The 15,330-nt window shown below is 33.7% G+C and overlaps 1 protein-coding gene across 8 annotated transcripts in view; it reads right to left on the bottom strand.

Moving 5' to 3' along the window:
• The window catches only part of LOC141687104 (uncharacterized), a 34,279-nt gene extending 21,454 nt beyond the window's left edge, over window positions 1–12,825 (bottom strand). Inside the window, exons 1-6 of one of the 8 annotated variants that reach the window (XM_074492263.1) lie at window positions 12,649–12,825; window positions 11,674–11,759; window positions 11,487–11,530; window positions 11,072–11,158; window positions 10,244–10,317; window positions 561–656 (exon numbers count right to left, since the gene is read on the bottom strand). In XM_074492263.1, the coding sequence (XP_074348364.1) occupies window positions 561–656; window positions 10,244–10,317; window positions 11,072–11,158; window positions 11,487–11,530; window positions 11,674–11,705 (333 nt within the window). In that variant the 5' untranslated portion in view covers window positions 11,706–11,759; window positions 12,649–12,825. The other 7 variants (XM_074492264.1, XR_012560917.1, XR_012560918.1 and 4 more) reach the window with 7 other exon arrangements.
• Between the last annotated feature and the right edge of the window lie 2,505 nt (window positions 12,826–15,330).

The raw sequence follows: 15,330 nt of genomic DNA, 5'->3' as shown, positions 1-15,330 counted from the left end.
TCCAATAAGTAATAAAACATCATCGCGCTGTTACTCCTCAACCTCAGGGTTCGGAGTCCCGCTACCATATACGATCACGAACTACGCTTCTATCACGATATTTATAAGGGTTCCCATAAGGGTTTTAACTGTCAGTACTATGTTAGGTAGCCCGACTATGAACTTGGTAAGAGTTCTTATTCTCTTAGTGAACTTATTATCTTAACGTCACATCATCTCTGAGGTTTATAACGCTTAGCTCTAATACCACTTCTGTAACACCCCCAGATCCGGGGTCAGGGATCCGGGTCATCACGGTCTTTCTTTCCACAATATCACTTCACTTAATTAATAATAAATAACCCTATGCTGTGACCCCACACTAACACACACCACAACCCGTTATAGTCTCAGAGATGAAATTGAAATAAGTACAAGTCCTTGAATCCACAATTAAAAGTTATTACAACCCAAAATGATTACTTGATAAATTTACAGTTAATTGCCATTATCTGCCACAAGTTATAATTATACATAATTAATTCTCAAAAGTAGAATGCCTGATCTACCAATAGATCTACCTCTGCAGCTATAGCAGCTACAACATCAACGGGAAGACGCGGGACGATTCCCACGCGCTTGCGCTGGGTCTGCTGGAGTCTGGCCATCTTTCCTAACTGTTGTTGTGTGATGAAGAAATAAAGCAAGAGTGAGCCTTACAGCTCGCAAGATAATATATAGCGATAACAATAATACAAGTATCTAAATGGATACTTACTGGAATCTTTTATCATGTGCAAGATAATTACTTACTAGATATAAGTTTTAAAAGAAGATGAAGTTACCAATTACTTCACTATACTTATACCATTTTTAGAAATCTACTTAAACTACTACTGTTCAGAGTATAATAAGATTCACGAGGTCATCCCATAGATGAGACCATAAATAAAACTTGAAAATATTTGATCTTTGAAATATTTTGAAAAGAAATGAAGTTACAAGATACTTCATTCAATGGATACACCAATAAAACTGTTTGACCCTGTCAATGCTTCGGCAACCACCCATTAGTAGCCTTTCGATCGAAATGCTACGGGTAGTGTTGCAGAATTATCCAAATGGATGATGAACTCATTACGGGAGTTTGCCGCGCCAGGAAGACCACTTACGATGATCAGTCGTAGTAGTACAACCCCACCATTTTCTACATGTAGAGGAGAACCTGTCGGATTTACTTGTCAACCGAATACTGAACTCCTAAGGAATGGACCGCCTTAGCGGAACTTCTAGGCCATTTGGGCCAATATAATAATACGGCTGGGCCGGCGCTACTCGGCCACTTACGCCACTCCTAGTTTAGATGAAATCCATGACTCTGATACGTAAAGCTCGTCCCCATTTTCCCCAAGTAGAAACTTGTTGATACGGCTCCACCAAGAAGTCGTATCTAGTTTCATGCCTGTTAATGGATTAACTTGTTCCAAGAATTTTACTTCCCGAGTATTGGGTAAGTAATCAAAACTCTTTTATCAAGATAGCAACCTTGTTGCGAATATAAAACACACCACCGAGCCGGATCCCTCAGGTTTTGAGCGAGTATTTAAATCCCCTTCGAAAGGAGGATCTTAAATATAAAAATGAGTTTTGGGATCCGCTCTAACTTTTAAAAATCATTTTAAAGACTCGAAAACACTTTAAAGAGTGTTTGGAATAATGCTGATTTAATAAAGTAAATCAGTCTCAATATCAAGAAATATCTGAATATTATTATTTAAATAATATTCCCATAAAGAATAATCTTTATAAAAATAATTGAAGTAGAAGTTGTAAAACTTATACTTGAAATGAATAGTAAATAATCAAAGATATACTTATACAAAAGTAATATCTTTATTTGAATATCAAAAGTAAGTTTGATTATCGAACATTATTCTTTAATAAAATAAAGAATATTAATAAATAATAAGCGGAGTCATAATACCTCGAATGAATATTATAAATAATATTCATTAAATAAAATAAAGGAGTCATACATCCTCAAATGAATATCCCAGTAATATTCAATAAATAATATAAAGGAGTCATAAGTACTCGAATGAATATTCAAGATAATATTCATTAATAAAATAAAGTTATCGAATAAACCTTATTCGATTAATAGTTTTGAAAACTATAACCATATATATATATATAAATATATATATATATAAAATCTACTCGGGATCCTCGACTCCCGGTTTTAGAAAATGTTTTCACCTTTGGTCCCTATACTAAGGGTATATGCAAATTACCGTTATTCTCTAGCATAGGTATTATCAACTGAACCAATAGATATATATGGCAAGAATACGAAACAGACATGCATATGTACCATATCACATGCTACAATATATCGCAAGAATTTGCTAATATAACCATCATGCATCTACTACAAGATAATGCATATACAAGCGTATACATCACAACAACAGTATAACGGATAGAAAACTTGCCTGAGCGACTGAGGGTGATAAAAGGCTCGGGATGAGTCTGGTAACCTATAAACAACAAGTAAGTTGGAATTAAACCAAAGTCACTTGTAAATCTATACTTTAACTAACTTAGACTCTAACGCTTGTTTTGCGCTTACTGATTCTCTTAAGTCACTCGAGTACCCTCGGCTCCACCATTTTTAATAATTTAACCATTACGAGTTTTAAGGCGATTCCTTCGCGAGTGTCTTACCAACTGCCTAACACTCTTACCATAATTGTTTCATACACTAATTAACCCTTTTTGGTCTTTAACCTATGTTTCAAAGTAAGGCGAAGGGAAAAGTTTCGTTCACGAAACGCCGTTACTTGAAACGGTCATTTCTCCTAAACCGTATATCGGAATCAAACGAATACATATCAAAACGAAGCTCGTAACATGAACTATCTAAAAATGGCAATGGTCAAAACCTAGCAGGGAGTTCTCGGGTCCAAATGTCATGAACAAAAGCAGTCTAAAGTAAATCGGACATTACGACGGCTATGCTTACGCGATTTCCCAAATTTAAACCAACTCAAAACAACCATAATTCAACCCCAATTCACAACCCAATCCAAACTCCATCCAAAATACATTACAACAGTCCCAAACCAACTCATTATAATCCATTTACTTACTCCTAAAACTTGAATTTAAACTATACTACATTCTTTAACCAAATCTTAAGATTTCAACAAATCAATCACCACCATTCCAACCCAAACTCTTAAACAAACAAGTTTCAAGCTACTCTTTATCCTCACAACCATAATCAACCTAATATACAAATTAAAGCTAGGGTTTGGAGTTTATACCTTCCTCGGAGAGTGGAGAATCAAGAGAATGGCTTGGAATCACCCTTAAAGTCCTTATCCAAGCTTAATCTAAACAAAACTTCAAGAACACAAATTTTAGTTCTTGAAAAACACTATTCACCATCTTCTTCCATGATTTATAGAAAAAGATTGGTTTGGAATTAGAAGCTTAAACTTATAGGAAGTATGTAACTATCCACGGGGAAGCTTAGATAAATACCTTGCTAAATAGTAAGTGGTGGAGCTTGGATCATTTTTTAAGAAAAGGGCCGAGAGCTTCAAGAAGAAAAATGGGGGGTTTGTGTTTTGTTTGGTGAAAAAATGAAATGTTTGCTTGGTTGGTTGATTTTTGTGTTGTTTTAGGTTAATTACTTAATTAACCTTGATTTTGTGTGGTTATGATTCAACCAGACTTCCTTCCCTTCTATGTCATGCTTATGTCATCATGTGGTGTCATCCTTCCCTCTTTGTCCTCTTCTCATTGGTTGGATGACATCATCCCCTCTAATCTCTTTGATTAACTTCCTAATTGTTTGCCTAATGACCGCTGATCTGTTATACGGTTCGCTTAACTTTCGTTTTCGTTTATCGTTTGAGGGATCATACCCGGGATCTTATTACTTAGGTTCCCTTAACCTTTCTCAATATATTATATTCCTTTTATGATCCTCTCTTATAATCCTTTAATTTAAATCCTTCTTATCTTGTTACCTTATACTCAATTCTTTTCGTATCTAGTGGATTTCCGGGAAAAATCAAAGTGTTCGGAATTGGATTCTGACGATCTTTACATACACTTATATACCATATAGAGTACTAATAAAATCTCAGAATATCCATAACAGAACCCCTACATAGTGTGGCATGAAAAGTTTTCTCATTCTGCAAACACTATTCATAAGGGTTACAAAAAGTTCAAAATTTTGGGGTTATTACATGAGTCATCAAGTTCTGAAAATGATGATGACTCAGAATCTGAAAGCTTGCCTGAGACAGATGCTGATGAAGAGATGATGAAGCTGTGTGCTCTTATGGTGAAAGGAATCACAAAGATTGCATACAGGAAGTTCAGGAAGGGAAAGAAGTTTTCCAGGAAAGGCACAAGTTCTGATAAGAAGAATTTCAGAAAATTTGAGGGAAGAGGAGGAAAGTCTGACAGAGGAGATTATACAAATGTCAAATGCTACAACTGTGGTGAGAGAGGCCACATATCTCCTGATTGCAAGAAAGTGAAGAGTGACAAAGGCAAGGCTCTTGTCACAAAGAAGAAAAGCTGAACAGACACCTTAAATTCTGAAAGTGAGGAGAATTATGCCTTGATGGCAAATGCTGATAAGGCAAGTGCTGAAAGCAGTTCTGAAGCTGCTGAATTAAAGGTACCTCAAACTACTTTTTCCTTTCATACTAATGATATTAATGAGTTGAGAAGATATCTTAAAACCATATTCATTAGTTATAGAGATCAAACTTTAACATGTGAAAGATTAACTTCTAAAAATCTTGCTTGCAAAAAGAGGAATGATTATTTAGAAAAAGAGTGAGTCATGTTCCATCAAACTCAGAAAGATAGAGATGATGCTTTCTATGTTAGGGATGAAGTACTTAAAATGAATGAATCTCTAAAAGCTGAGTTAGAAAAGGAAGAGAGATTATCAGGACTTGGACTAACTCTGGCAGAACAACTCAGAATTTGTTAAGTAGTGAAAACTAGAAAGAGGGCTTAGGTTATGGAGAGGATAAGAATGATAAAGGAACTGTAGATATTAAGCCTGTAGTTGTTAAATAAAAGCCAAAGTTAAAACCTGTTAAGTTTATAGCTGTAAAGTATGATTATGAGAAATCAGAAGTTAAAAAGGAATTAACTTCTGACAAACTAAAACAGGAAAATACAACTGAAGTAAACGTAGGCTCAATGACTAAGAAACAACTTAAGCATAAGCTGAAAGATGTTAAGAATGTAAACAAGATAAAATCACCTAGGAAAAATAGGAATGGAAAGGAAGGTGTGAATAAAAGCAATGATTATAAGCCTGTTCCTGAAGCTCCTAGGAAAACGTGTCATAACCGTGGAAGTTCTAACCATCTGGCTTCTTTTTGCAGGAAGAATAAGAATATAAACTCCTTACCTTCAAAGTCAGAAGTTAAGAGTCAGTCTGTTAGATATAAGCCACAAAATCCTTGTTTTCATTGTGGTAGTTTATGGCATTCCATTTATACTTGTAAAGAATATCATAGCTTGTACTATGATTATTATCAAATAAAACCTTCTTTAAAGAAAGTTACCATTGTTCCTTCTAGTGTAAGTTTTGATTCAAAGTTTGATAGTGTAAATTCTGATAAGAAAATTGTTAACATAAACTCTGATACTAAATCCGCTGCAAATGTTAACAGACTTAATAAGGCCAAAGGATCCAAGCATGTCTGGGTCCTTAAAACTAATCATTAGTGGTCTTTGTGATTGCAGGGCAACAGGAAAAACATCCTAGTTCTGGATAGTGGATGTTCAGGACATATGACTGGAAATAAAGCCCTGCTATCAGACTTTATGGAGAAGGCTGGCCAAAGTGTTTCTTATGGAGATGGAAACATTGGAAAAACATTGGGATATGGCAATATCAATCTTGGAAATGTCATCATTAAGGAAGTAGCTCTGGTCTCAGGACTTAAACACAATCTGCTGAGTGTCAGTAAAATCTGTGACAGAGGTTATCATGTGGATTTCTTTAAAGAACACTGTGAATTTGTAAGTAAATCTACAGGCAAGGTTGTTCTGAAAGGATACAGGCGTGGTAACATCTATGAAGCCAAGCTGAGATTTGAAAATCAATAGGCAAGCTGAGATTTGAAAATGAAGACTCAAATTCTGATACTGAAAATCCTGACAATCTAAATCCTGATACTGCAAACTCTGATGGATTAAACTCTGATATTATTGAAACTGTGGTGACTACGCCAAAGGAAGATGCACCTATGCAGGGGGAGCATACTCAAGATATAACCACATCTCAAGAAGCATGAGAACATACATCTGGCTCTTCAAGTTCTGATTCGTCAAGTTCTGATAAGCAAAGTTCTGATAGTTCTAAAAATCTAAATTCTGAAGAATCCAACTCAGAGAGCATAGTTTCAGGGGGAGCATCAGAAAATGTTAATGAAGACAACATGGATTATGGGGGAGCATCCAGTTCTAGAGAAAACCTTCCATCTGCAAGGAAGTGGACTAAATCACATACACCTGATTTGATAATTGGAAATCCTGATGCAGGTGTCAGAACTAGAACAGCTACTTCAAGTGAATGTCTTTACAATTCTTTTCTTTCTCAGACTGAACCAAAGAAAGTGGAAGAAGCTCTTCAAGATGCTGACTGGGTGCAAGCAATGCAGGAAGAGTTAAATGAATTTGAAAGAAACAAAGTCTGGACCCTAGTGCCAAGACCAAAGAACATATCTATTGTTGGTACAAAGTGGGTATTCAGAAACAAAACTGATAGTGATGGCGTAATTACAAGGAATAAGGCAAGGCTGGTTGCAAAAGGATACTCTCAACATGAGGGAATTGATTATGATGAAACATTTGCACCGGTTGCTAGATTGGAAGCCATAAGGATATTTTTGGCTTATGCTGCTCACAAAAAGTTTACTGTCTTTCAAATGGATGTGAAAAGTGCTTTTCTCAATAGAGAATTGGAGGAAGAAGTATATGTTGAACAACCTCCATGCTTTGTAGATTCCAAATATCCAGATTATGTCTACGGGCTTGATAAAGCACTTTATGGATTTAAGCAAGCTCCAAGAGCATGGTATGAGACTTTAGCTCAGTTTCTTCTGGAAAGTGGATTTAACAGAGGAACAATAGATAAAACACTGTTCTACCTCAACCATGGAAATGACTTACTTCTGGTCCAAATTTATGTTGATGATATCATTTTTGGTTCTACAAATGACAGACTTTGCAAGAAGTTTGTCAAACTGATGCAGTCAAGGTATCAAATGAGTATGATGGGGGAACTTAGCTATTTTCTGGGCCTTCAAGTCAAGCAGAATGAAGAAGGCACTTTTATTTGTCAAACTAAGTACACCAGAAATTTGATAAAGAAATTTGGAATGCAAGATTGTTCAAGTGCATCCACTCCCATGGCCACTGCAACAAAACTGGACAAGGATACTGGTAAATCAGTAGATATTACTGATTACAGAGGTATGATTGGCTCTCTACTCTATCTAACTGCTAGTAGACCTGATATCATGTATGCTACCTGTCTTTGTGCAAGGTTTCAAGCAGATCCAAGAGAACCTCACTTAACAGCTGTGAAAAGAATTTTCAAGTATCTTAAAGGAACAGCTGATCTGGGATTGTGGTATCCCAGAGAATCAGATTTTAAACTAATAGGTTACTCAGACGCAGATTTTGCAGGTTGCAAAATTGACAGGATAAGCACAAGTGGAAGCTGCCAATTTCTAGGAGGCAGATTAGTTTCTTGGTTTAGCAAGAAATAAAAGTCAATTTTCACATCAACTGTAGAAGTAGAGTACATTGCTGCAGGAAGCTGTTGTGCATAGATTCTTTGGATGAAGAATCAGTTACTGGATTATGGGTTAACATATTTTAAAATCCCTATTTACTGTGATAATCAAAGTGCTATTGCTATGACAGGTAATCCAGTTCAACACTCAATGACAAAGCACATCAGCATCAGGTACCACTTCATAAGGGAACATGTGGATGAAGGTACAGTGGAATTGCACTTTGTTCCAACAGATCAACAACTACCAGATATCTTCACAAAACCACTGTGTGAAGCTACTTTTACAAGATTGGTAAATGAACGTGGAATGTTTTCAGGTTCTTTCTCTAAATCTGCTTAGTTTTGTTCTAATGCATCAGACTTTAAGCTTAGTATTTACAGAAAATACTCTCTTTGTGTATTATGTGCTTAATTGAAAATTGCTTAAGTACTGACTGTTGTCTGATGTGACTTTCTAAACTCTGATAGTGATATGACTGTTTATGTAACTATTCAATCCTATGAGAATTCTGTGCTAGATACTGACCTAGTAGTCTTCAATATACTAGAGATCCCATGTTAGAAGTAATTATTTATGTGGAAATCCATTGACACAAGCAAATTCTGATATTGAGCTTAGTTAAGTTTACTCTGTCTATCTTATTACTAAGTCAAAAACTAGAATAAAGCTTCTCATCTGTTAAGTTATGGTGTTAGTGAATCTGCTGAATGCACTAAGTGCTGATAAACCTCACTTATCAAAAGAAAAATGGAAAAGAAAAAGAAATCAAAATCAGGTACTCCTTTGAGGTCTAGAGTAAAAATGTGGAAGGGACGACCCAAGTGCATTGCTGGTATTAAGTAATATGCATCAGAAAAGCAAAATATTTTCTTGGTGACTTTTCACACTCTATAATTATTGGAGAAATACTCTGATAATAGCATAAATTCTGATAAGCAGTCGTGACTCACTTACACTGAGAAGCCACTGTAAACTGGAATTTAAAAAGATGCACAAAATTAGCACAAAACAGTTGAGATGGACTCAAGCATGAACTCATTCAATAGTAGGCTTCAGAATAATGACAGATTTTTAGTAAAGTTTTAGTTATGCCTTATTTCTAAGATGTACTGAAGTGAATCAGACTTTACTCTTTGTCTGATATTTAGCTTAATGCACACACTAAACACTCCATATCAATGATGAAAATTACTGTGGTGATCTATGTTATTTTAGATGAACAATTTATGTGTCAGATTGCATTAATTTTTGAGGACAAGTTCTGTTGAACGTTCTAATGATTAAGTTTTGAAGAATCTATATCAGAATTTGTGTGAATTACAAAGATAGTCATTCATTTTTCGAGTTAAGAAATCATGTTCTGATGACTGTTAAGTTTTGATATAAGTCTAAGTTCTGATATTAAAATTCTGATGCTTTACTTGACTTATTTGTGGATAAAATCTAAAAGTAGTCTCATTTTAAATCAGAATATGTTTGGGCGGAATATTAACAGTCAATATAATTAGGGATAATGGTACACGTAACATCTATGAACAGTTCCATACTGTAACAGAGTTTATTGTTTCAATAAAGTTTGTTTTCTGTTACTTGAGTTATTAAAGTTCGATTTGATTGTGCTATACACTGTATTCACCCCCCTCTACAGTGTGTGTGTGACCTAACACCAGAAGTCTGTGATCTTCCTCTAAGCAGTAACCAACTAATTTTACACGATTAGAATGCATCTGCCCAAGATAGTTGATTTCTTCTTGCAAGTCGAATGATATAACAACATATTACAACTGTTTCTACAAGCACTAAATAAAAGAAGTTCTACTTTAACAGTTCTTATTTACCAGCCATTCCTTGTACCCCTGGAGCCCGTCTTGATTAAGCCTTATTCATTTATTCTATTACAATTTAGAACAAGATACACACAAACATATCGGTCCATCCTAACAACATTGAAACATTTAAATTAAATAAAAAAATCAAGATCTAAACTACGAAAAATAATTAAAAAAATTATAAAAAAAAATAAATGGGGCAGAGTGGATAACATACTTTGAGGGACAAATTCACGCCTAAATAAATAATATTTAATATCTCATACCTATCCATTTTTCTTAAAGGTTAACATGACAAGTTACCGTTTCCCGGTCAACAAGTTTATTTCATTTATCACATTTTTCCATAAAAATACAAAGTGGTGCTAGCCAAAATTTGGAGCTAATTGATTCCTAGGAAATAGTAATTGGTAATTTATGCAAGAATGATTTAATTGCACCAACATGAAATTAACACCAGTATAGTGATAAGGATGGAGGTCTGCCATTTTAACAACTAGGCAAATTTACAATGAAACTAATGCATATGCTGATATAATAATGCAAGAAGAGAAAGTTATATAGCTAGGATTTAAGTACCTTCCAGTCAGGAACAAAACCATCACACTGAACATATAGCTTGTTTGTAAGCTTACGCTTCAAGCCTTCGATATCTGCCAGGCATGAAATAGTAAAATAACTTTTGAGGTTGTAAATGCCAGGCATGAATTAAGTTAAAAATGCACACAAACTATTAGTTATAAAGTTAAATTTTAGTAACATGCAACAACAGGAAGTTGATCTCTACAATAAGCTTAAAAATAGTAGCACCTACAATGCAATCAAATCAAATCGAAAAGCCCAAATGTAAGCAGGGTTATTAATTCACAAAGTACAATCATTTTTTTGAACTAAAAATCCAATCTTTATGCTATATATTACCAGATTAATACATGAAAATAGATTACACAAAACTAATCAAGTTTCCCAATCACGCCCAGATTCAAATCCTTGTAAGCACTTGCCTATAATCTAAGTAATTTATAAATAAATGAATCTCATCTGCATACTAAATTCATAATTCAACTTGTATTCAGGAACTTGTCCTCAAGCGGCTTAAATGAGAAAATTGTGTCTTCTATAGCCAAACTCACAATGATAAGATCTCTGTAATGCTACCATTAGAATATCATTTTCTGGAATAAAAATCAATGATAATGGTAAAAGAATAAATTCTGATTTTTACATCAAAAAGAAGTTGTAAAAACAAGTACTTATGGCTTGAATTCCATTCAACAATGCTCAGAAAATCTGCCGGAAAACAAAGGTAAAAGGTGCAGAAAAACCAATAGAAAATATGCTGGAAAATGGCCATAAAACCTGCTGAATTTTTTTGAAAAATCTACTGAAATGCACTAAAAAACTAACCTGAATCAGCCCTTGAATCAGTTCTAAAATTCATCGAGAAAAGCTGTAAAAGTGTGCTTGTAAAAGAGCTCCAATAACTCAGAAAATCTGTTGGAAAATGCTACCTTATATGCTGAATTTTGCTGCAAAGAAGGCCTTGATGTGCAACATTAATATACCTTTTATAAGGATCTTTATTGTGAAAAAAGTTACCATAGTGGATCACAGGCTCTGCACCTTTATTGTGAAATCTCTAAACACAATTACTCAAAGGTACAAGTTGCATACAACAGTGAAGTCATCAAATCCAGAAAACTAGTATTAGTATTACATTTTCTGTTAACTAGTATTATTATTACTAGTAGCAGTATAGTGAAACAACTTCCACCATCATCTAAACATATTCAATCCTATAAAGTACATATATGAAAGTTACCTTGCATTTGAACTTCACTGCATATCGATTTAATTCCGATCAAACTGTATTAACAAGTATATAGACACGCTTTAACTACTCGTAACAAAACCAAAAAATGAGAAAAAAGAATCTGAATAACTCAATTCGAATATTTGGACTAGTCACTACAAGAATCTAGGGCTTGTTCAAAATATATACTTATTACCTTTTCAAACTCTTGGCCACTGATTGCTTCATCCTTCGTTATCTTCCTAAGCTCTTTCTCAAGCTCTCTATGGCTTTCTTTGGGAGCTGTTAATCACATAAGATAAATGGTTTAAAAAAACGGACATATGATAAATCAACTATTCAAATAGCTTAAGAGACAAAATGTCAAGTACTCGATGATCGACAAGTATGTATTTGTAACCCGTGCATGACAAATTCGGACCATGGAACCAAGTTAATATATTAATATGGTCAATTGTCTATCTAATATTGTCATGCCATCTCATTAATTTTATAACATGGTTAAAGACTATCTTGAATTAATAAAATTTTACCTTAATACCCATTTAATAAAACCTCCAGACAATGATCTGCAAAGGTTAAACATTGTCCATATAATACATTTAGCCATGGATTACAAGTCGACTTCATCGTCCTCATGACCAAGGCCTCGTATCACAGAGCCAAACAACTCTTATCATAATAGCAACAAAAATATCACTCATTATCATTTAACAACTCTAATATAATCATGTCACTCATCTATTCATGATAGCCACTTAAAAATATATAAAATTATAATTATAACAATAAAAACAAATACTGAAGCAATTAAGTAGTATCTCAATTCATAATCGTCGATACAACAATACAAACACTTAATAAAAAACCTCATCGTAAAGTGACGAACCTAGCAATCTAGACCACTAAACAACTAGACATACCAACAAAAACATATCATAAATTTAACTTATAATTGAAAACCCAATCGAGTTAGAATGAGAAAAGCCCTAAATTGACCTTAACAGAATCTTTAAATTGGAACGCCCAATTTTATAGTCCTAATCTCTTAAGATATCAAACTGAAAAATATAGTTCAAAATATGCAAAACAAAACCCGATTCAGATATCGGAGCCCCTTCGAAACCTTAATCGACTGTAAAATTATATGAATATAAAAATTAGAAATCACCTTTAAAATAGAGCCATAGACATCAAATCTTCGATTTGTTTTTCAAATCCTCCTTAGATCTTGTCCTCAAGACAACGTTTGGAGAGAGAGAGGGAGAGAGAGAGAGAATTTGAAAGAGAGGGTCGTGAGAAAGACAATTATTGTCTCAGTGTTTTGTTTGGGAGAAAGTATACCCGTGTGTTTTCATTTAGGGGGGAAAACTACCGCCCTAAATTTTACTGAGTAAAGTGCAAAATATTTTAATATTTTATGATTATAATTTTAGTTTTTATTTAATTATTAAATTATTATTTATGAATTAATAAACTAAAAAAGTGACTTTTATATTTATGTATAATAAATTTTATAATTTTGTATTATATTATATAAACTGTGTATCATTTAATAGTCTTTTTTATTTTACTTTTTTATTTTGATTTATGAAATATTATTTATAATATAAAGACAAATGAAGTAACTTATGTATTTATGTAAAATTTATTTTTATAAATTTGGTTATATTATATATTACATTTTTCATTCACTAATAAATAAGAATATAAATTTTAATACTAATAAATAATATTTTCACTTTAATATTTTTAAAAAATTAAAAATTAACTATTGTAACACCAGTTGCTGGTGTTACATGTTGTGCAACACCAGTATTTCTCTGCAACACTAGTTTTATAGCTATTGTAACACTAATCAAGAGGTGTTACAATAGGACACATATTTATTAGCTAATGTAACGCTATTTGTAATACTTGCATTACAGTAGCTCACTTATGGCGTAGTGTTATATATTTGTATAAAGGAAAATTTCACGAGTCTTACATGGCAGCTTCAACAGCTTTTAAATCAAATGTCTCATTTCAGAGTCTTCCTCTCATTTATATTGTATTTTGCTAAAATAATTGATTTAGGCCCTTTTTTATCTATCTGGTACCATCAATTTGAGTCTTTTGGCTTTCTACATCTGAGCCCCATTCAGTTTTTGTCTCTCCGCTTACCGATCGACTAAAAAACCTATTCATTTAGGTATACAGTATTGTGTAGTTGCGAAGGCTTTGCTGGAAGGAGAAAGAACTCGCGATCTATATAATTCATGCCTACAAAGAAAATTGTCGTTCATCAGGTTTCCTTCAACTCAGTTCCAGTTCACCGTTAGAGAGTACTTATAGAGTTATGACAAGTATTTGATTTAGTTTTTCCTCTTTTAAATTGGTCTCAACTTTCGTATATTTGCTTAGAGGATTAGGAATCCCCCGGTCCATCTTTTACAGCCAATAACTGTGAATTTTGGTGCTCAATGTTCCCTATAAAGAATATACTAGTTATAATTGTTGAAGACATATAAAGAGTATTGACACTAGAGTAATTCAGATTTTTTTTATTGATTAAAGTTTTCGGTCTTACTGTCATGCGCTCATATTTATGCAGTGTTTTGGCCTTACAAAAGGACAATTGGACAATGGCTGAGGATGAACTGAATTACCTTTTCTGCTGGTTCTGTGGAGTTGATTCACCTATAGTCAGGTTAACATATTTTTACACTACTATCTATTTTAGCTTCTGTAAATTAAAGCAATAAATGATTGTGGGCTTGACTTATGAAGAACTATGTTCTCTTCATTTTTGTATGTATGTTCACTATTTAAGTTAGTTTTTATTTTTGCTTATATTAAGTTAGAGTTATCACGTAAGTGGATTTATGCCGTTGCAGATGATATATATATATATTTGTTTATAGTTGATCATCCTACACCTTAGCTCACTATTTGATAAAGTAACCATGGTTACTTTCTTACCATGGTTAGTTAGTGCGTTACGTTTATTTAATCGTTTACGCGTTCGTTCGGTCGCTTAAACGTTTTCATAATACTTTCTCATAAATGGTTCGCGACGTAATTCCTTTCGTATTTATTCCTTATATTTTGAATTATCATACTTGGATATAAATTCGTAGGGTTTTAATTTTGTAATTATATTGTGATTTCCGTAATCCTCGATGATTCGTAAATATGGTCGTTTTTCAAAGTTCGTTTTCTTCGAAAACTAATAGCGTTTACATACACTCATTTGGTACGTATAATCATAATATCAACTCCGAAACTCATTTTCTCATGCACTACATAGTGTGGGCTAAAAAGTATTTTTTCCCCGTCCATCAGGGTTACTATTCATTAAACGTTTTACAAAGTCTCAAAAATTCGAGTTATTACAAAAATAGTTTCATCAAACTTTTTATGCCAGTCTATAGGTGCTTGTTTAAGACCATAGATGGACTTGACTAGTCTACATACTTTTTTCTCATTACTAGAAGCAACAAATCCCTCAGGCTGATCCATATAAATCTTTTCTTCAAGGTCACCATAAAGAAAAGTTGTCTTTACATCCATTTGATGGATGATATGACCATGTACGGAAGCCAATGTAATAAGCATTCTTATTGTTGGGCAACATGAGAGTATGTATCAAAATAGTCAATGCATTTCTTTTGTCTAAAGCCCTTAGCAACTAGCCTAGCCTTGTACTTATCTATTGGGCCATCAGTGTTTCAATTCCTCTCGAAGATCCAATTAAATCCAATAATAGAACACCCAGGTTGGAGATCAACTAACTCCCATATTTCGTTGGAAACAATTAAGTCAATTTCACTCTTCACGGCGCATAGTACTATATAAAGCACTCCACCACTCT

This window comes from Apium graveolens, chromosome 9, assembly GCF_009905375.1.
Source record: "Apium graveolens cultivar Ventura chromosome 9, ASM990537v1, whole genome shotgun sequence".
Lineage (NCBI taxonomy): Eukaryota > Viridiplantae > Streptophyta > Magnoliopsida > Apiales > Apiaceae > Apium > Apium graveolens.
This window is presented reverse-complemented; position numbering and strand designations above follow the sequence as displayed.